General features: G+C 42.7%; 1 protein-coding gene across 1 annotated transcript in view; it reads left to right on the forward strand.

Annotated features, from left to right (window-relative positions):
• Positions 1-22,634, forward strand: part of PPM1H (protein phosphatase, Mg2+/Mn2+ dependent 1H) — a 150,545-nt gene that overhangs the window by 123,384 nt on the left and 4,527 nt on the right. Inside the window, exons 10-12 of the mRNA XM_015419137.1 lie at positions 9,363-9,426; positions 11,651-11,758; positions 17,385-17,536. Of these exons, the coding sequence (XP_015274623.1) occupies positions 9,363-9,426; positions 11,651-11,758; positions 17,385-17,536 (324 nt within the window). The remainder of the gene's footprint in view (positions 1-9,362; positions 9,427-11,650; positions 11,759-17,384; positions 17,537-22,634) is intronic.

Consider the following 22,634-nt stretch of genomic DNA (forward strand, 5'->3'; position numbering starts at 1 on the left):
GGTGGCTCAAGTGGTTAAGACGCTGAACTGCAGGCTGTGGAAGGTTGGTAGTTCAGCAGTTCGAGACCCGGGTGCCGCATGATGGAGTGAGCTCCCATCTCTAGTTCCAGCTCCTGCCAACCTAGCAGTTCGAAAGCAAGAAATCCTCTTGGGAGATTCCTGAGCCCTACTACCATTCTCCCTGCACTCACATGGCCGATGTAAAAAAGAGGTGGGCCTTGGCAGAAAATCCTGGACTTTTTCTTTCTTTTTTTAGAACTTTAGAGCAGCAGCGGCCCTTTTCAGAACACAAGAGCCCCAATCACCCTTCTCAACCAATGGCGGCTGAAAGAGCTCTGGATATGGAACTCTCAGGGAGGATTTGCTCCTCTCCCCTATCGTACAACCTAACTGCAGCAGGGAGGGGGGAAATGATTGTGAGGCTTTGTGTGGGAAAGCCCTTGTCAGGGTAGCGATTCTGGTTGTTTCAAGCGGGCCAATGTCTGCTGCAAGAGAGAGAGAGAAGGCAGAAGAGTGAGGAAGCTTTCTTCATTCACATGGCAGTCATGCCTGCCGCTGGGAGCAACATGGGAAGATTCGGGGGGGGGGATTAGGGAGGGGGCATAGCCCCAAGGTAGTTCCAGGCCTGATCATGCCCCCCCAAACTGTCTCTTTGCTAAACCGAAACCTCCCAGACTCTTCAATGGGGACAGGGGACAGGGGAGGAGGACTTGCAAAACAGAAGCACCTTGAGCCACGTCAACTTGATTTTACACACACAAGGAGATTTGGTTGTCTCTGCCAGCTCTCTTGGTTCTGTTCATGGTATTGTATTCTACTCGTGATACGTTTTGAGGGGAGAAAGAAATTTTAATTTCAAAGAAAACTTATAGGAATTCAGAAAGTTGTTCAGTTGTATATTCAGCTACATTCAAAGGGTTAAAAGCCAGGCTTAGAGCAGGTATCAGCTGGACCGATATGTTGTGTGTTTTGTCCCTAGTGACTTTCCTCTTAGGAGATGCATGCTGTAAGGTTTTGTTGCTATGAGATCCTATTAGCCACAATTGGCATCAGAGCGGGCACGGTATATGTGTCATTTATTCCAGACCAAAAAGGCAAGAATCCTAAGGGATAACAACATTTAAAAAGCATCTTTCTTTACAGCCTTCCTGGAATGGTTTCAGTCCATTTGGTGTTCTTTCTTTTTACTGGAGAATGTCTCAGTCTCTGAGCAGTTGAGTTTTTTTAAAAGGCTAGAATGGAGTTGTTTTTAGTCTCCGTTGACCTTTGTATTTTTTCCTTGTAACCAATTTCAAGTTAAGTTTTGAGATTCCAGTTCACAAAATTATATTCTTTGTGTGGGAAAGGCAGAACCCATGAAATGAGGCAGGCGTGTGTGCCTTGCTTTTGTGTGATACGCAAGTTGTGCTTAACAAATGTTGTAGCTGTGGGCAATCTCATATTTTTTATCGTTCTGCTCAATGTCCTTTGACAGCGCAGTCAGACAGTCTGACAGAGAAGGGGATAAGTAGATTGAGAAATGCCACAGAATGCTTTATGAAGCCAACAGCAGACGTGCCTGCCTCCTTTCCTTTCTTCCCTCCCCTTTAATATAAATTGATTTATTGAATCAAGCGCAGAAGCCCTGTAACAGAACTCCTGGGCTTTATCCTCCAGAGAGCCACCTAATAAAAGAGACCCAACTGACAGACCTCATTAGCTTTGCCACAGATCCCAGGGCAGTATTTAAAGTGGCAGTGTCCCTTGCCTGGATCTGAATTTATTTCCCAGCCAAGGCAGGTGGGTCTAATTAGCTTTTTAGTTGTTTTCAGGTTAAGTAGTCTCCAGATTGGACTCCAGGTTGTGCTGGGCAATGAGAAGCTAGTGCACGTCTGGTTTTCACCAGCTCTGTTGCTTGTTCGCAAATTCATGTGGATTTGGTCATTGGTCAGAGTGTTAATTATATGATCATGCTTTAGACCTCAGCCTAAGCAGTCCTTTTCTCTGATATAAGTTTCCTATTTTTAAAATTTTATTTTATTTTTCAAACTTATATTCTGCCCTCCCCACAAGTGGGCTTAGGGCGGATCACAAAGCCATTTGGCATCATAATATAAATACATTAATAAACAGTCTAAAAACTGTTAAGAACAACCATTTATGAACAACAATTTAAAAACAGATTGCACTATTTGTTTATACACACAATTTCCAGAGCTGGTCCTGCTAAGTCTCTAAGACCTATTTGCTCTGGGCCACATCAAGTAACTAACTGCATTTTCTTAATAATTATGGGAGATACTTTAGTACTCTGTTTGGGGTGGGGGAGATGCCCTTGGTATAATTAGAGCAATTCTCTTCCGCTGCCGATGAACAAAGAGAAAGTTACAGAAAATAGCAAGGGGGTGAATCAGATTTATCTGAACTCCTTTGAAAGGCATCCTTTCCAGTCCCCACCCCTTTGTATGCAGACAAGACATCGCCCAGCTATATTCTGTCTGGAGCACAGCCCAGTGATGATAAATGGCTACTCGCAACATGCATGTTCTGCATCTTTTCAAGATTTGCAGCTCGAGCTGCAGGAACAGCAGGGGAAGAGATCTGACCTGCTGCGCATAGCACATCTCCTGGCAGTGACAAATGGCTCCTCTTTCCCCAAGTGTACGCAAGCTAGCATAACAGGGCTGGAGTCTCTGGGGCAGGAGGAGCTGAAAACAAAACTGAGGAAGCCCTGAAGTCCCCCCCCCCCATTTGTCCTTCACTGCAGTTGTCTAAGACAAGGCTGGCAGGCTGCCTCGGTTTGAATTATCATTAGACGTTATTTTTTCTACAGTCAAACTGTAAACATTCAACAGACCTTGAAATAAATATTTTTAATTAGTGTCCTGAATATAACGCATTTATATTTATGTAACCTTACAGTATTATGTAGGATTGTGTGGTGTAATTGCTAGAGAGCTGGGCTTGGAAGTTTCCTTTCAAGATCCCTCATTTATGAAGACTGCGAGTCTCTTTCTGTCTCCCCTTTCTCCTGTTCTTCCATGCTTTAATAGTTTTTAAAGAGTCTGTAACTTTTTCAGACTTTTTGCTAACTCCTGCATTTCCTGTGTATCTATTATGCCTGCATCATAATTCAGTTGGTGGAGCTGGGCTCTAAACTGACCATTGGAACTGGACCTTCAATCTGTTCCAGCTCTGGTCTGCTCCAAAAGTTTCCTGATGGTGCCACCCAATGCTCCCTCTAAGCTGTGGAGTCTAGTGAGCAAAATTTTTACTTTGTGAGCTACTGGCATTAAAGTTGTGAGTGAGTGATTTGGCTATTGCATAAATTAGTTTGCTCTGGAACCATCCTTCCTGAGCTAAGACAAAAATGTGTGAGCCAGAGGCTAAAAAACTGTGAGCTAGCTCCCACTAACCCAGCTTAGAGGGAACACTGGTGCCACCCCCCCCCTTTGTTTTGAGTTGAGCCATATGTTCATGTTACACTCAGTTCTGCATGTATTGTTTACATCAGTTTCATTTAAAAGAGCTCTTTAAGTACCAGTAATGTCACCTTAAAGCAATAAAATGGGCCCTTGGACGACCAAGGGGTAAAAGGAGTATTGAAGGATGATAGGGAAATGGCTGAGAAGCTAAATGCATTTTTTGCCTCCGTCTTCACTGTGGAAGATGAGAAGTGCTTGCCCACTCCAGAACCACTGATTTCAGGAGGGGTGTTGAACGACCTGAGTCAGATTGAGGTGACGAGAGAGGAGGTCCTAAAACTGATAGACAACTTAAAAACTGAAAAATCACCAGGCTCAGATGGCATACATCCGAGAGTTCTGAAAGAACTCAAATGTGAACTTGTAGATCTCCTGACAAAGATATGTAATCTTTCCTTAAAATCTGCCTCCATTCCTGAGGATTGGAAGGTAGCTAATGTCACTCCCATCTTTAAAAAGGGTTCCAGAGGAGATCCGGGAAATTACAGGCCAGTCAGTCTGACGTCGATACCGGGTAAATTGGTGGAAACCATTATTAAGGAAAGAATTAGTAGGCACATAGATGAACAAAACCTATTGAGGCAGACTCAGCACGGTTTCTGTAAGGGAAGATCTTGTCTCACTAACCTGTTAGTGTTCTTTGAGGGGGTGAACAAACATGTGGACAAGGGGGATCCAATAGATATTATTTACCTTGACTTCCAGAAAGCTTTTGATAAAGTTCCTCATCAAAGGCTCCTAAGTAAGCTCAAAAATCATGGGATAGAAGGACAAGTCCTTTTATGGATCAAAAACTGGCTAGTTCATAGAAAACAGAGAGTGAGTGTAGGTGGGCAATTTTCTCAGTGGAGGGTGGTAAGCAGTGGGGTACCGCAGGGATCAGTACTTGGTCCACTGCTTTTTAACTTGTTCATTAATGATTTGGAGATGGGAGTAAGCAGTGAAGTGGCTAAATTTGCGGATGATACAAAGTTGTTCAGGGTGGTGAAAACCAGTGAGGATTGTGAGGCACTCCAAGGGGATCTGTCAAGGATGGGCGAGTGGGCGTCAACATGGCAAATGGGGTTCAATGTGGCCAAGTGCAAGGTGATGCACATTGGAGCCAAAAATCCTAAATATAAATACACATTGATGGGGTCTGAACTGGCAGAGACTGAGCAAGAGAGAGATCTTGGAGTTGTAGTGGATAACTCACTGAAAATGTCGAGACAGTGTGTGACTGCAATAAAGAAGGCCAATGCTATGCTGGGGATTATTAGGAAGGGTATTGAAAACAGATCAGCCAATATAATAATGCCCCTATATAAATCAATGGTGAGACCTCATTTGGAATACTGTGTGCAGTTCTGGGCACCACACCTTAAAAAGGATATTATAGCTTTGGAAAAAGTGCAGAAAAGGGCAACTCAAATGATAAAAGGGTTGGAACACTTTCCCTATGAGGAAAGGTTAAAGCGCTTAGGGCTCTTTAGCTTGGAGAAAAGACGACTGAGGGGTGACATGATCGAGGTTTATAAGATTATGCATGGGAAAGAGCAGGTAAAGAAAGAGGTACTTTTCTCCCTTTCTCACAATACAAGAACTCGTGGGCACTCCATGAAACTGCAGAGCGGTCGGGTTAGAACGGATAAAAGGAAGTACTTCTTCACCCAAAGAGTGATTAACACATGGAATTCACTGCCACAGGAAGTGGTGGGTGCTACAAGCATGGACGGCTTCAAAAGGGAATTAGATAAGCATATGGAGCAGAGGTCCATCAGTGGCTATTAGCCACAAGGTATAGCTAGGGGCTCTGGGGCAAGTGATGCTCTGTCTTCTTGGTGCTTGGGGGGGGGGTCAACAGTGGGAGGGCTTCTAATGTCCTGGCCCCACTGCTGGACCTCCTGATGGCACTGGTATTTCTGGCCACTGTGTGACACAGAGTGTTGGACTGGATGGGCCTTTGGCCTGATCCAACATTGGCGTCTCTTATGTTCTTATGTTCTTAATAAAAATAACTAAAGCAATAGTTCAACAAAATACAGATGGACTGTTGATCCTGCACTGATGGATGTGCTTCATTCTAAAAATGACGTTGCCTCCATGTCGTTTTGCCTTCCAAAGAAGAGAGCCAGTTTGGTGTAGGGGTTAAGAGCACAGACTCTAATCTGGGAGAACCGGGTTTGATTCTCCACATGCAGCTGCTGGGTGACCCAGAGCAAGCCACAGTTCTCTCAGAGCTGTTCTCTCAGGAGCAGTTCTCAGTCAGAGCTCTCTCGGCCCCAACCTACCTCACAGGGTGTCTGTTGTGGGGAGAGGAAGGGAAGGAAATTGTAAGCCACTCTGAGACTCTGAGTGAAGGACGGGGTATAAATCCAGTGTCGTCATCCTCCTCCTTAAGATATCTGTGGGAATGGACCACATCATGCCAAGCCCTCTCAAGATATCTGTGTGAAGATATTTATTTTTTTTGCTGTCAAGTCACAGCTGACTTATGGTGACCCCTCATGGGATTTTCGAGGCAAGAGATATTTGGAGGGGGTTTGCCGTTGCCTGCCTCTGAGTAGTGACCCTGGTATTCCTTGGAGGTCCCCCATCTGAATACTAACCAGGGCCAACCCTGCTTAGCTTCTGAGGTCTGATGAAATCAGGCTTGCCTAAAAATTGAGGGAAACTTACTCTAGATATGAAATGAGGAGTCATGGGGAGTAGCAAAGGCCAGAAAGGGCAAAACTGTTTTGGAGTTAAAAAGGGGACTGTGTAGTTCATGTGACGCAGATGTGTCTGGTCCTTCTGTCTCCCTGCCCAGGATGTCTTGCAGTATCAGCTGCTGCTGTGCGGCTTTTCAATTGGGATGTTAGTCTGAAGCTTTGGTCCTGTCCAAAATGCCAGGGTTTTTTTACTACTTTTAGTTTCAATGTTGAATCCAAATGCAGGTTTCCATATACGATTGGCATTTAATGAGTAACGGCCCTTTACAAATCCTGGGAGAGAGTCGAGTGAAGGGAAACAGCACCTGGTATCAGGGATTCCTGGTTGTCAAGAACAGCCCAAAATTGGACATAGACACAGCAAAAGCTTCAGGGATATAATAATTAAATATGGTTTTGAAAGGGAGGGTATTCCAGCAAATCCCAATATAACTAGTTATTTTAAGTGTGCACAAAGTTGTGCAGCATGTAAATCTGCTCTTTAGTTTCATTTTTCCAGATACAATTCACATTTAATGAATAACAACCTTTTACAAATCCTGGGAGAGTGTGAAGTGAAGGGAAACATCAAGTTTAGAAAGTTCAGCATTTAGTATAAATGATGATGCATTTGATTTTTAACAGCCCCTCTGTTGTGATGTCTTAAAGCTGACAGTTTTAAGACAGCTCAAAGCCACAAGCCCTATTACATCTTTACGTTTACAGTGGCTTCTGTCATGCTTTCACAGGCGTTGGTTTTCTTTCAGAGGCCATGGTTTGTAAAAGAAGGAGAAAGTTGGAAAGTCTCCATTTAGCTGCACTTTTATTGTTTACTGCTGTTGAATTAAGCAGATCTCTCAAGTGGTGTCATGCCAGCATGCTTTAGAAGGCTTTTCTTCTTCTGTGTGTGTCTGTGTCCATGAGAATACAGCAGTGGTGTATTCTATTTTTACACACCATGAACTTCCTATAAATGACACAGACAGTTTAAACATTCTTTTTGTTGCTTAAAGTCCAGAAGGTTGTAGTTGTATAAGATAAATACAGGGACTGTGTGGGAATGTTTCAAGGCAGTTCTATGGAAAAATCCTTCAGTGCTTATTTGGCCTCTCTTCCAACAGTTCTAGACTGGCTGGTGGGAAAAAGAACTGCTTCCTCTTCTTTGACAGGTTTAGTAATGTCCGAGGGCAGGGGTGAACAACGTTTTCAGGATTGGTGGGGTGGCCCATAGGGTTGCCAAATGGGCCCGGGGTGGGTGGGGAATCCCCCGCTTCGGAGGCCCAATTTCTGCCGTGGCGGAATTGGGCCCCGGGGGGAACCCCGCCCCCGAAGCTGCGTCACCAGAGGTGACGCAGTCACGTTGCTGACGTTGGGGGCGTGGCTGAGCTCGTCGGGGGGAAAACCATATGGTTTTCCCCCCGACGAGCTTGGCCATGCCCCCAACGTCAGCAACGTCGCACGTCACTTCTGGTGACGTGCTGCTGGCGCGCATGCACGCGTGCAGCTACAACTCCCAGACCGCGGCGAGGCTCCCCCGCCGCGAGGGGTAAGTCCACTTGGCAACCCTAGTGGCCCATCAAAGGATGGCTCGTGTGTGGGCCAGTTCACAGCACTGGTCACATCACTTCCAGCCAGAGTCACTTCTGATCAATTATTGGATTGTCCTCACACCAGCTCCTCACAAAGAGATGAGGAGGATGAGGCAATTGCTGTGACTATCCTCTTAGTGTAGTTTACTAATTTTTGCTAGTAGCTTCAGTAGTGAAGTAGCAGCCCTCATAGCCCAGACTAGCCTAATCTCATCAGAGCTCGGAAGCTAAGTAGGGTGAGTACTTGGGTGGGAGACCACCACCAAGGAAGACTGGGGCTGCTGTGCAGAGGAAGGCAATGGCAAACAACCTCTGCTCATCTCTTGCCTTGAGAACCCCGTCATGGGGTCACCATGCGTCAGTTGCAACTTGATGGTATGCTTTACTTCCTTCAGTAGTGTGGAGATGGTAGCTGGCAAGTTGAGAAGGTGGCTTCCCTCCTTACAAGCAGCAGCCTGGGCTACTTTGTTTTGGGAGGAGGGCAGGGGGTGGCTGCTACCAGGTGCCAGTGGTGGCAGCTGCTGACCAGGCTAATTGAGATCTCCAGTTGTCAACTGGATCTGGTCGTGAATTGATTGAGATCGCTTTGCATGTTGCCATCCTCTGTCCTGGTGCTGAAACATTAGCCAGACTGCTTAATCCGCAACCGCAAACCTGATATTCCACACAGAGGTTATTTGAAAGAGATGGGGCAGGGAGGTCTCATTTTTCATCATGTTTGCTGTCTTCTTTATTTCCCATCACCAGACTACCTGTTTTTCACCCATTGGGGTTCAACAACATTGGTAATAGTGTTGGATAGGAACCCAATTTTCTGTCGTCATCACTCCAAATCATAAAAATGATTCAAGGTGTAAAGCAATTCTGTTTAAGAATTAGTGTGCAGTAGATCATTGAAACTGAAACTGAGCAAACTTCAGAGGACAGCGGAAGACAGAAAGGCCTGGCATGATCTTGTCCATGGGGTCGCGAAGAGTCGGACTCGACTGTGCGACTGAACAACAACAACAACAAAAGATCATTGTTGTATATACACATAGGGTCATGCATGGAGCTGTATGGGATAATATCCACAAGGCAACCCTGCATAAGAATTCTTAATAGGAATTTGTTTTCTAGAAGGAATTTTGTAACCTTTTCGTATCTTTCAGATATCTGGGAAGTGGTAGGAGGATATGACGGGGATAATTTCTGGTAATGTTAAATGACATAGTCAAGGTTAAGTGAGGTTTCACTAAAGTGCAGCCATATCTTTTATTTAATGCTCGATATCTTTTAAAATCAGTTTATGCAAATCCTGCCATTTTCCATAGCTACCAAATAATTCTCTTCTTTCCTCTTATGATAACACATTGCTGTATGTGGATCTATAGAAGCCTCTGGTAATGTTTCCTCAGTTTACTTCCATGTTTCTCTTTTAAAGCTACGTGTTCATCTTCTCTTTCTGTAGAATTACATTATGTTATTTGCATTTTTATTGTGGCCAAATAGCAAAATACTAAGGGAAAATATTAATTGTTAAAAATCAACAGCATATTAGAAAGGAAAAGAGAGGGAATAGCAAAATAAAAATGCAGCCACCAATGTCAGGGTCACTAACTTAGTGCAAGCTGTATAAAATGGTGTTTATCCTCCTGCAGGGCATACAAAACCATTGAAGAAGATGACTTGAAATTTCCCCTTATATACGGAGAAGGCAAGAAGGTAGGCCATAAGTGTTTTGTCATTTCAAAGGACTATAGAGCCTGATATTGTTTACCACTCAGTTTAGCCCCTAGCAGTTTGTTCAGTGTTTTCCACTCTTCCTCTTTTATTTTTTTTCATTATGACTGTTTGAAAGAATATTGTGTCTCCTGTAAATCAGTTCCCGCTGTCTGCAGGGTATGTGTGGGGGTGGTGTGTGGTGGGAAGAGGCAGCATATTCAAAAAAAGCAGTTTAATATCATTTACTGCAAAATTCCATTCTATCTACTGTTTAATGGGATTTCATTTTGTTTCATTTTGAGGAATTGAGGAGACAATTTGTGAAGAAATTATTCATCTGTTTGATTTGCAGACAACTCCACAATCTGATTGTAAAGTTTAAAGTTAAATATTTGACCAATAAGGTGTAAACCAAGAAGCTGGAAAAAGTCAAAGGCACTTTGTGGATGTAATTTATTTTTGAGAATGGCTTTTTGATATACTGAGATCAACCAAGATTGGATTCAAGTGTTGATTGAGAAAGGGGATGCATGAGAACAGCTACTTTGGACCGATACATTCCTAGTGAACTTTATCCTCTATTTAATTTTTTTAGTAATAAAATTCCCTTTCAGAAGTGGTGGAGAGAGGGTTCCTTGCAGTAACTCAACTGAAGTAGCCACATGTTGCCAACTACATAATTAGGAATAGCAGGTTTATCAGCCCTGATCCCAGCAAGCCTGATACGTGTAGCTCTTGGATCAAAAGCACACTGAGGTTTCAGATCTCTGGCCTTGGTATATTCACTGTATTTCCTAAGCAGCTCCTTCTCCTATGGTTTTGACTGCTTATCTGATTTTTGTAAAATAGCTTATCTTCAGAATTAATCTAGTTATTCAAAGATTGAACTTGCTGTAAGCTTATCAGTATGTGTTGATAAGGTTTTTTAATTTTCAAAGTAATTTGCACACCTGCTATTTTTAATTTATTTGCTCCTTGTTTTGTTGGTCTAGTGCTTTTTGTTGTTAAAATTGTCAATGTATTTTAGATCCAATCTTGAGCGTGCTTAGCATTAGTAAAATCAACTACCAGCTTCAGAAGCAACCCAAAGAACCCCATTCTCCTATTAAATGAGCTTGTGAAAATGACACTGGTAATGCAGATGTTTCTGCAGGGTTGGTAAAGAACATTTATTCATGCTACGATTATTTTGTAAAGGAGACTGATGTGCCTAAGTGATATAAGAGAAGGGAAAGGAGTATGGTTCAGGTACTGACACGTTATAGCTGTACATGTCAGGCTTATGATGAGTCTGAAATACTTGATAGATTCAGGGTACTGGGCAGGATCAAAAGGAACTCATTGCACATGTCCAAGGAAGCCACAAAGTTGCCTGACAACCCTCTAGAAACCAAGGCCCCGGTTGCCGCGGGAGAGGCACGGATGGTGGGGCGGATTATCCAGGCGCGATCACACCCCAACATCTGGGAAGTGGAGCGCACCCGTGGCTTACCGCCAACAGTGCGCCTTAAAAAAACTAGTACCTCCAAGGTACTAGTAAACGTTTGCCACGGGCTGCCTCCAGACGCCCGTGGTGTGATCACGCCGGTGCGCTGCATTCCCCTCCGGTCCCTCGTTTACCCGCTGGCGCCGAGGGAAGGACCCGTGGTGTGCCGGCGGCGCGTCTGATCACATAATCGCGCATCAAACGGCGCCAGGGCAATTAGTCACGCCTCCCCCCCGCGATATCCGGCCTGTGTGACCGGGGCCCAAGTAGAGTTTCAGAAACAGCGTGTGGTGTTGTGTAGGGGTCTGTCATTCATTCATTCATTCATTCAATGGCAGTCCTACTGGGCTGTTTTGAATCTCAGCCAGGGTTAGCCTCTTATTAAGCCAAAAGAGTGTTTTGAATCTCAGTCAGGGTTAGCCTCTTATTAAGGCAAAAGAAGATGAAGAAAACAGAAATTTTCAGTTTCCTATCCTACATTTGCATCAGTTTGTTGAAATACAGTGAACCTGCTTGATACACAATAGAGGTGTATATCATCTTCTGTAGGTCATGGTGGAGGTGGCAGGATTAGCTCTGCTAGAGTCATTGAACATGGTTACTGGTGCTGCTTACCAATTCTCACATAAATTTTGTTCATTTTCAAGGCTTCTACTGGACTCTTTTTTCTAACTCTCACACAAATACCTTTCAGAACATGTTTTTTTTTTTTAAACTGGTGTGTGTCCTCATTCCCAGGCTCGTGTCATGGCAACTATTGGGGTTACAAGAGGACTTGGCGACCACGACCTGAAGGTGCATGACTCAAACATCTACATCAAGCCTTTTTTGTCTTCATCTCCAGAGGTAGAACATTAATATCTTTATTATGGTCACAGGAAGAGGGAAATGTCTGACTGTCTGAAGCACAGACATCAAATTAACTACATGGTGGGTAGAATGAAGGAAGTTATAATGACTTAAGGAAAAGATGGTCAAAATTCATTTCTCTGTGGCTAAGGCTGCTAGACAGTGGAAGCTCAATTGATGGCTATCTACTGATATTTAGATAGCATGTAAAGCATTTGACACAGCATTAATATAAAATACATGGAGCCATAAAGTGGAAAGTTGGCATGCTGCACTGGAAATTAGCTACAGGGCAGGAAACAAAGAAGCATTGTTTGGGTCTGTTTTTTACAAAAAAATCATCTTAAAAGGAGGTTAATTGGTAAGTGCTGCAGATAATAGTGCTGGGACCATTTTTTAATTATTTACATATAAATTACTTGGATTATAATGAAAAAAAATTCCATATTTGCCAGCAAAACAGGCTTGTAATGCTTGACATAATAAACAGCAATGCAATTAAGAGGGGATTTATTTTATTGGAGTAGCTTTGATGATCAATACTGAAGTAGCTAAGTGCAGAACACTGCCCACATTGTTGGTTTCTCTGTAGTTCTTTGGAGGGGATTAGGCTGCTTTAGGAGCATAGCATCTCATGGCTTGTGTAGTTGTTAAAATTTGTTTTCCCAGAATTCACTTTATTGGCTTTATTTTAAAATGTATGAACCATATTGCTGTCACAATGAAAATCTCAGTGCATTAAAAATTGTTAAAATTTGGGACACAAAATAGTCATAATAAAAACAGTAGTGAACCCAAAGCCACTAATAACAAAATTCCGGGGGGGGGGGGGAACGGGACTGAGTAACTCCAAGTTGACTGGTACCCTCTTTCAAACCATCACTTTTGTAGAGAGTGTGATCACTTGTTAGGGAAGAAGACTTCTCAGAAGAACCACTTAGCTCCACAGATTTCAAAGGTGAGAGTGAGTGTAGGAATGTTCTGTGGGCGAATTTAGTAAAATGTGTGTTTCTACTTGGATGTAGCATAAAGGAGATAACTGGGATTCATGCATTAAAATGAATCAAAATGAAAACAGTCCATGCTTTTGGTTGGGTGTTATATAGCCAAGAATTGAGGAAGTATTCTAGGAAAAGACAGATATCTCAAACATTGCAAGATGTATTCTATACAAAGGAAAGCTATATATAGACAGCATATCCTGTGGTAAACTGGCATTCATCCCATTGAACTCACAAGACACCAACATAAATATCCTGTGTCGTGTGGAAACTGGAAGTCTGATGTCTAAAATGTAGTGCCTTAAAAACTGGATGTAACCTTATTGGGTGTAGGTGGTTGTAGCAGGTTTGTTGTTAGTGGCTTCCTGTTGCTACCTTACATCTCCAATTTTTCCTGTTAGAAAGTTGAGCATATACCATAGACTCATGTGCTTGCTCATTCCTTTAGGCAGTAGTTCTAAGTGTAAAGGAGCTTCATGTATTCATGTAACTTTAATGTAACTATTCCTAGAACTGATATTTTCAATTCAGTGCTGTCATATGTCCATGCTTGCTACCCCACTAGGTACTCCTAACCTGTTTTCTTCATTCTTCATAAACTACAAATTAAGCTACAAATTAAGCAATTAGTGCTCTATGGAATCTTCTGTGTTCATTTTTTTGATGGACTCTGAATTCAATCAACCTTGGTGCAAGGGATAAGTGGCAGACTTGTCTCCTCTACAATTTCACAGATAAAACTGAAGTATTTAACATATTGGCCATGGATTATGTCTAATTTTTCTGTATAAATGTGAAAGGAAAGTCAATTAGAGAATACTTCTGAGATCTTGCATATGGATCTTCAGCTGTGGACCTTGCATATGAACCAAATCAGCTGTATTAGTTGGCATTAGCCTATAGCAGTTTGTGCTATAAAAAGACTGAAGCAACCATATACATTTTCTGGGATACCCTATGTATAAATTCCAACAGGAGGGGGATTAAGCCTGTTATGTATATATAGACTATTCTCAGTATCTTCTCTGTCTTGATTAGTGAAAGAAAGAAACAATCAGCACTGATTTAGTTTGTTATATTTATTATTCTTTGCTGCTGTAATTTTTGTTGGTATCTGGATGGTGTAAGTCATGGTGTGTCCTTTGGTAGAGGACTGTTAATCAGATTCTGGTTTTGGCTAGTTTAAATGACGAGTGTGCCATTCAGTGTATGTCTGGTTTACCTGCTTTTAAGTCCTTAATTGCATCTTTCTCTACCCTTAGCAAATAACATTAGAACCAATAGTTTAATTCTGTTTTTCCCCACAAATTACAGGGAAATAAAGATTTTGCGTTGGGGGTCTGACTCCATGAAGAGGTCTTTCTCTATACTTTTTACTCCTGAGTTTCTATGAGTATCAACACACAGGGGAAATATGATAAACAGTCTCATCTAGCAGTGCTGTGGTGTATTCCCAACATATCAGTAGAGCACTGACCCTGTCAGCCACAAGGATAATGCAGCTATACAGGCCAGGTGCACCTTTTCCAAATCTTGATTCAGATAATAATTTCCACTTGTCTGCTGTGACAAGGTTGCTTCATTCTTTTTAAAATACAGTCATTGCTGGGGTAATTAAAGTGCTTGGTTAGTGGTTCAGAAGGACTCCTGAAGGTTTTGCTTTCAGAATTCAAGGCCAGGTGGTTTGACAATGGGAAGTTGAATGCAGGTAGCTAGAAGACCTCACAGAAGGGACATCATTGAAAAACATAACTTTACTTGGCATGCTGCTTCAGTGAACTTGAGCAATTTAGCTGAGGAGTATATTCTAGATGCCACATTCAACAAGCTGTCAGTGTCAAAGATCAGACTTAGGGTATGTGTCTATGCTGGTGACTGAAAAATATTGTGATCTATGAGAACATTTTTGACTAGTTCATATTCTGGCAGAGCACTGGAGAATGCTGTGAACTGTATAAACAGGGTTGGGTACAACAACCTTTCCCACTCAGTCTTACTCAATTCCTATCCCCACTACAGCCCCCACCCCAAATGGATTTTGTCTGTGCAGCATCCACGATTCCCAGCATAGCATTGTTGGTTTATCAAAGCAGACCCAGCTTTCCTTTTTAGCATGCAAAAAAGCTGGTTGGTTCCAGTCTATAGGCTTTTTCTGGTTAAACAAAACCAGTCCAGTGGCACCTTAAAGACTAACAATATTTGTTAAGCTCGTATCATATAACAGGGCTATCCCTTTTCAATTTTCTGGTTCTGCACAGGATCTGTGCTAGTGGTTTTTTCTTGGTTACCATGAAGCTGATCTGCCTTGTCTTTAGAGGAGGGAGAAGGATGGCTGAAGGGCTCCTAACTTTTCAAATTGTACAAACATTTGTTGAGCTAGGGAAGTAACCAGCACAAATGATGTCCAGTTCAGCAGCAGCACTGCTTGCTAGTGTTGGAAATGCGTGTGTGTTGCAATTCAGTCATTATAGGGCTAATCTGTTTACCTTGTGTGCTATTGTTTAGACTGACCTGGAAGGGAAACCTTGCTCAGAGCCAATGGGAAGAAAGCCCAGGAAATTGAAGTCTGTTTACTCACATTCATTGGTTAATGTATTCAGGTGATTTCCTTCTAGGGGTCAAGAAGAATAATAATCTCTATTACAGTTGTTATGAGACCGTGTGGTCGGTCTGTTCTGCAGCTGTAGAGATGTAGCCTTAGGTCTTTGTTGTTTTGTAGATTTTCCTGCATACACTTCTTAGTGTTGCAACATCAAGAGACATGACTGTAGAGCGTCTTGATATAAAGACTGCATTTCTCAATGGAGAACTATCTGAGGAAATATTTATGGAACAACCTGAGTGTTTCAGAGTCGAAGGACAAGAAAATTACAGACTCAAAATTTACAGACTCAACAAAGGACTCTATGGACTAAAACAAGAAGCAAAGGCTTGGTATGACAAAATTACAGGACTATTGCAGACGCAAGGCTTTGAGCAAGGTTGCCTGTACACTAGAATTAAAAATGGACAATACCAGTACATTCTTGTTTACATTGATGACTTGATAATGTCTTCTCAAAACAGAGAGGATATTAAAGAAATAGCTGATGGACTGAACAAGGAAGTAGAAGTCAAGCAGCTTGGAGACGTAAAAAACTACCTCGGAATACAAGTTGAAAGACTCGAGGATGGAACCTTTCTTGGATGCCAGAAATGAAAAATTATGTACTTTATAGAATCTGTTGGTATGAAAAACTGCAAAGCATCATCCATACCACTTGAACCTGGATATCTAAAGGAAAAGGATGGAAGACTTCTCAAAGACATTGGAGAATACAGTTGGAAAACTTCTCTACTTAAGCAAAACCACGAGGCCTGACATCACAGCATCAGTTGGCATCTTGTGTAGAAAAGTGAGTTCACCTAACCATCATGATTGGAGCGCAATAAAGAAACTAGCAAGGTACCTGAAAGGAACAATGGACTTAGAACTGAAAATTGCACCATCTGAAGGGCCAAGGCTAGTTGAATATATGGACGACAACTGGGGAGAAGAATCGAACAATTTCAAGTCAACAAGTGGATACTTATTAATCTATGGAGATGGACTAATAGACTGGACTAGTAGAAAGCAAACTGTTGTGGCGCAGTCTATAGCAGAAGCTGAGTGTTTCAGCAGCAAGTGCCTGCAGTAGACTTGAATTGATTTTTCATTTATTGAAGTACTTTGAAATAAGAGATCCTGTACCTGTACTTATGTTTGGGGACAATCAGGCTTGTATTACTGTATGCAAGGGAGAAAGCACCACAGCAGGAAGTAGATCTATTGGTATTAAGTGTGCGCTTGTGAAAGATTTGTACCAGAAGGGGCTAATAGAGATTGAACATTGTCGCACAGAGGAAATGGTGGTTGACATTTTGACTAAGCCACTGACCAAAGAAAAATTTGAACGTCTTTGTAAAATGTTGAATATGGTTGAGCCAAATATTAAAGTGAATAATGAATTATGTTTGTATGTGCATGAATAATGACTTACATGTTAGACCTTGAGAAGGGGTGTTGGAAATATGTGTGTTGCAAGGTCTAATTCAGTCATTATAGGGTTAATCTGTTTACCTTGTGTGCTGTTGTTTATTCTTACCTGGAAGGGAAACCTGGCTCAGAGCCAATGGGAAGAAAGCCCGGGAAATCTAAGTCTGTTTACTCACAATCATTGGTTAATGTATTCAGGTGATTTCCTTCTGGGGTCAAGAAGAAGAATCTCCATTACACTTGTTGTTGTGAGACCGTGTGGTCGGTCTGTTCTGTAGCTGTAGAGATGAAACCTTTGTCTTTGTTGTTTTGTAGATTTTCCTGTGTACCCTTCCCTTATAAATAAAGATTTTTACACAGAAAGAAATGCCTCCTCTCCAGTGAAGCAAAGATCCATTGCAAACTCTGAATATCTAAGTATTTTTTGCCAGTTTTCCCAACAGCTAGAACTTCAGTCCCTAAATACCTTCTCTTTAGTGTGTGAATGTCTTACATTGTGCAGAGTTGCTTTTCTGCCAGCATTCGATACAGCTTGTCAAGGGTTTTCTAGTCTCAGAAAGGCCCCTTCAACTAATGGTGTTGCTTTTTTCTTTCATTTTACTTTCAGCTGAGAGTGTATGATCTTCTCCAGTATAGGCATGGCCCGGATGATGTCTTGATTTTAGCTACAGATGGACTTTGGGATGTACTATTAAATGAAGAAGTGGCAGAAGCGGTGACTAATTTCCTACCAAACTGTGACCCTGATGACCCCCACAGGTTTGTAGTTTTGCCTATTGTTTATATTTTTTAATTTAGGAAGTATTCCTGTCATCCCCTGAATAAGCATTATCTTTATTTAAAGTCTTTCTAAATATACTTGGCTCTTGTTGTAAGGTTGGCACTTCCCAGAGAGAAGGCTTTTGCTGCTAACTGATGCTGGTGGTGAGGCTTGTAGCTGTTTTCAGTTTTTAAAGAATGGCCAATAAGCTAAAAAGATTCAGAAGGCCCTCATACAATTCTTCAGTCATTCTTATCTTTTCCTGTTCTATGAAGACTGTGTATCATCAAACAGTATGTTTGTAGACAAAACACATATGCTACATAGTATGAATTAGAGAGGTCCAAAGGTAGTAGATTCATTGAACCATTTTTATTTCCTTCATGAGTTTTCAAAATCACTCCATGGTGAAATCCATGACTAGATTTTATATCTAGATTTGGTATGTATTTAGCTCACCACCAACATGTGAATGATATCTTTGTTAGGAAGGAAGTGTAATTAAACAGGAAGCAACACCAAAGTAAGTGAATAGTCCGTAGGCCCAGCTCTTAAACACATGTAATTAAGCATTGTGTTGATCCATGTGCCCATCAAATAGTAAATATTCTTGAATTCTAAATGTACTGCCAGTGTGGGAAATTCTAAGTACTCTTCTTCTGAACTGAGATTCTTTCAGCTAAGCATAGAATGTGACCAAATTGTGCACAATCTGCCTTCTGAGAAGCTTAAGTGAGATTGCCTAGAGGCTAAGCTAGCAGAAGCATATACACTTTTCTCCTGCAGTGAAATAACTGTAAGAAATAGATAGGTGAAGACCCTAAGAAAAGTTTCAAAATGTTGGAGAAAATTGTCTTCTCCCCTCCCAGGGTTGCCATCCTCCATGTGGGGTTTGGAGATCTTCTGGAATTACAACTGATCTCCAGACTATAGAGATCAGTTCCCCTGGAGAAAGTGGCTGCTTTGGAATGTGGGATTTATGGCATTTAACCCGATGGGGTCCTTCCCCTCCCTAAACCCTGCCCTCCCCAGGCTCCACCCCCAGGTCGCCAGGAATATCCCAACCTGTAGGTGGCAACCCTACTCCTCCCCTGTCAATTTCTGGGAAAGTTACATCTCTGGTGAGCATTTGGGTAACGTGAAGTTTTTTGTTTGCTTTATAATCAGCTGTCGGGAGAAGTTAGGATACAAATTCTTTAGGTCAGAATGCTATATGGAAGGATATAAAAATGCCATACAAATGATATGACCTGTATTTGAACAGGGCACTTGATGGGGGGTGGGGAGGGAGGCCAAAACATGGCAAGATGTAATTTTATTTATTTATTACATTTCTGTACCACCTTTTCTCATTGCTGAAAGTGATTTACAGTGAAACAGATTAAAAACAACCAATATATTAAAATACAGACGTAAGGGTGTAAGTGCATCTGTCAGCTCATTTGCAGGTAGTGGTTTGAAGCCTTACTATGTTATGCACTTGCAGAAGGCACTGCTGTCAGCAGAACTGGGTGATTTCACCTTTACTTCCCACAGTGTTCCATGGGGTTCATTATAAAGATGTGAAGACTCAGGGAAAAAATGGGAAAATTTTTTTTGGGGGGGGGGGTGATAGAAAAATTGGGAAATGTTGGGGAGTGCTGAAAGCGACTCCTATTAGGAGGAATAAGTGAAATGCTTCTTTTAAAAAGACTTCTATCAAAATGTATAGGATGAAAAAGTTCAGAAGTTTTTGCAAATTTTCTGAATCCCCCTCACAAAAAAAAAAAACTCGATTCCCCCCCTTTTGGAATGAGATTTTACTCAAAATATGTAGCATCAACATTTTTATGTAAGAGTCTACAATAGTCAATAATGATAATACTGATGTGTTCTATAGAATTTTACAACGTATTTTCAACAATATGTTTTTGTATAAATGTAAACAGTTTTTGAAACAATGTGCTATAATGTGATTAATAATACATTATTAAAGAGCATTGTTTTCAATATTATAAAGTTTAACAATATTTAAATATTCTGGTAGTCCACATAATATGCATTATTTTGTTGACTACAAAATTGACTAAAAATTTTGCATTTTTCCACCTCTAAAATGGCAGAAATTAAAATATATGTGCTAAGGTAGCGTAGGTTGTAGCAGTTTGCAACTCTCTCCCAAGTATTGGGTATATTTGCAATCTTTCTGACAGAAAATCAAGACATTTATGCAATATCCTAAGTTACAAATTATGTATTTTAAGTTTGATAGGAAAGCACAGATTGCATACATTTCAATTCCCCCCCCCTCCAAAATTTCAGTTTCCCCCCCCCCCCAGGGAAAAATGGGAAAACCAGCATTTTTTCCAGTGACTTCAAGATTTTTGGAACTCTTACATCTCTAGTTCATCAACACATAGGGGCAGGATTTCAAAGCCAGTATCAATATAGCAGTGATTTACATTGACTAGAAGCCAAACAGAAGCTTCATTCCACACTAAAGTAGTTCTTGGGCAGAGCCAGTGCTATTTGGACTGCTCTATCACTAATCTTCCTTTCTCACCTTCCTTGCCTAGTGTATGAATGGTAGAGTGGGGGTAGCCCTTCCATATCTTGGGCTATAGATGAGAGAAGTAATTCATCCCAGGAGAATATTTTGTCATCTTTACAATACTTCCTCTGATCAATTTTAGAAGCTTCAGCAACAGCAAATAGATATTGTGGGGGGGAAAATTGTTCCAATTAAATGCTTCACTGGGGAGAACTACTTGCTTGAAAGCTACTTCAGCAATTCTGTAAACTTGCCCTGACAGTTGAAATCTAAATTCACTGCATTAATGAATAAAACATTTAGTAATGGACTGCTATTGATAGTTATCTCTAAGTTCTCGAAACACTTCGTTGCTAAGGATAAACACTGACCCTCTTACTCTAGCTCCTGATATGCACTGTTTTAAACCTGTCTGCAATCATTGCCTGCTCTTTTATTCTACCACTAGGAATAAGGCTCGTTGAGGAAATAAATACAATGAGCTCTAGAAAGAGGCTCTGGGAGAGTGCCAAGGCCTTGGGCACTCAGCGTCACTGTGCTCTGGCGATCTCAGCAGGGTATAATGACACAGAGTCCACTATTTTCTCCGGAGGAACTGATCTCTGCTACCTGAACAGCAGTTGTAATTTTCAGTGATCTTCAGCCCTCACCTGGAGATTGGCAACTATTGTTACCCAGGATGAAATGGCTGGTTGGGAGGGTGGAGTGGAGTCTATGGCATTGTACCTGTCTGAGGTCCCACCACTCCTCAAACCTTACTCTCTCCAGGCTCCATCCCTCAAATCTCCAGGAATTTCCCAACCTGGAGTTGGCAACCCTATCTTCTTCCCAGCCAAGCCTCAACCTGCCATTAACTGCCCCTCTGATTTCAGCTTTGCATCTCCTTCCCCCTCCCTCCTAGAGATCAGTTGTAATTCTGAGTGATTTCCACCCCTCTCCTGAGATTGGCAGCAGTGGTTCCCCAGAAGGGAATGGCTGGTTGGGAGGGTGGAGTCTATGGCATTGTATCTGTCTGAGGTCCCACCCCTCCTCAAACCTCACCCTCTCCAGGTTCCATGCCTATTTCCTTCCCAGCCAATCATCAACCTACCTTTATTTCCCCCTCTCCCTTCAGCTTTCCATTTCCCCACACACACACACCTGCAGCCTATTCCGTGCTCTGAAGCCCTGACTGCCACAGAGTTTACCATTTTCTCCAGGGGAACTGATCTCTGCCATCTGGAGAGCAGTTGTAATTCTGAGTGATCTCCAGCCCTCACCTGGAGATTGGCAACAGTGGTTTCCCAGGATGAAAAGTAGTCTTTCTCTGCAATGGGGACCAAAGCAGCTTACATCATTCTCCTCTCCCCTTTTTGACTTGCACAACAACCCTGTGAGGTAGGTTAGGCTGAAAGTCTGTGACTGGTCCACAATCACCCACTTAGCTTCTACAGCAAGAACCTGGATCAAGCAGACCCTGCTCTGACGCTCTGAAGCACTGATTGCTATGCCTATGGTAGCCAACCTCCAGGTGGAGCCTGAAGATCACCAGGTATCACAACTGAACTCCAGACAGCAGACCTCTCCCCCCCCCGAGAAAATAACTGCTTTGGAAGGTGGGCTTTATGGCATTCTGTTCAGCTGAGGCCTCTCCCCTCCCCAAATCCTGGCTTTCATGGACTCTCCCAGAAAATCTCCAGGAATCTCCCTACCTGGAGCTGGCAACCCTAGACTCAGTACTGGCCCCAATGAGTTCCTCACAAAGGCCTGCAAAGGGTTTCCTTCCTTTGTCTGAACCGAGCTTGGTTGCCTACTGTGGCGAAATGGGCTCCAGTTTATCACTCAGCCGTTTGCCTCCCACCCTCGTCCTGTGCGCGTATCTCACTCCTTAAATTCGCTGCCATGACTCACTGAATCGTCACTGCATTTTTGTAAGGACAGTGAGACGCCTCTGGCCAAATCTCCGTATTTGGAGATAAAATCCCCAATCTTTGGTGGATCCCTGGAAAGTTGGCAAGCCAAGGGTCTGGCCTTTCCTTGCCTCCTTGGGCTACCCCCTCCCTTTGTTATTGTGCAGAGCAGGGAAGACTATGTGGTCTGAGCACAACACAGATTATTAGCCCAAATAAAAGAATTTATCTATTTACACAGTTATGGGGCGCACACTAGGGCTGCCAAATGCCCCGGGAGGGCGGAATTCCCCCCGCTTTCGAGCCCCGATTTCCGCTCCCACGGAATCGGGGCCCGGGGGAAACCCCACCCCCGCGTGCGCGTCACCCGGAAGTGACGTCGCACGCTGGGGGCGGGGCCACGCCATTTGAGGGGAAAACAAAGAGTTTCCCCCTCAAATGGCGTGGCCACGCCCCCAGCATGCGACGTCACTTCCGGGTGATGTGCACGCCGAAGACGCTGGCCGGGAGCCCCCTGCTCCCGGCCAAAAAACATTTGGCAACCCTGGTGCAAACACTCACTGTAGGAGTAAGCACGCACTATAAAGCAACATAGCATAAACCCACAGGGGTTAAACGCCATCCTCTTCCCCTACACACCAGCCTCTGGCTCTCTGCTCTAGCCTCTTTCTCTCTGGC

The sequence above is a fragment of the Gekko japonicus genome, unplaced genomic scaffold (assembly GCF_001447785.1).
Source record: "Gekko japonicus isolate JY-2015 unplaced genomic scaffold, Gekko_japonicus_V1.1 scaffold282, whole genome shotgun sequence".
Classification (NCBI taxonomy): Eukaryota; Metazoa; Chordata; class Lepidosauria; order Squamata; family Gekkonidae; genus Gekko; species Gekko japonicus.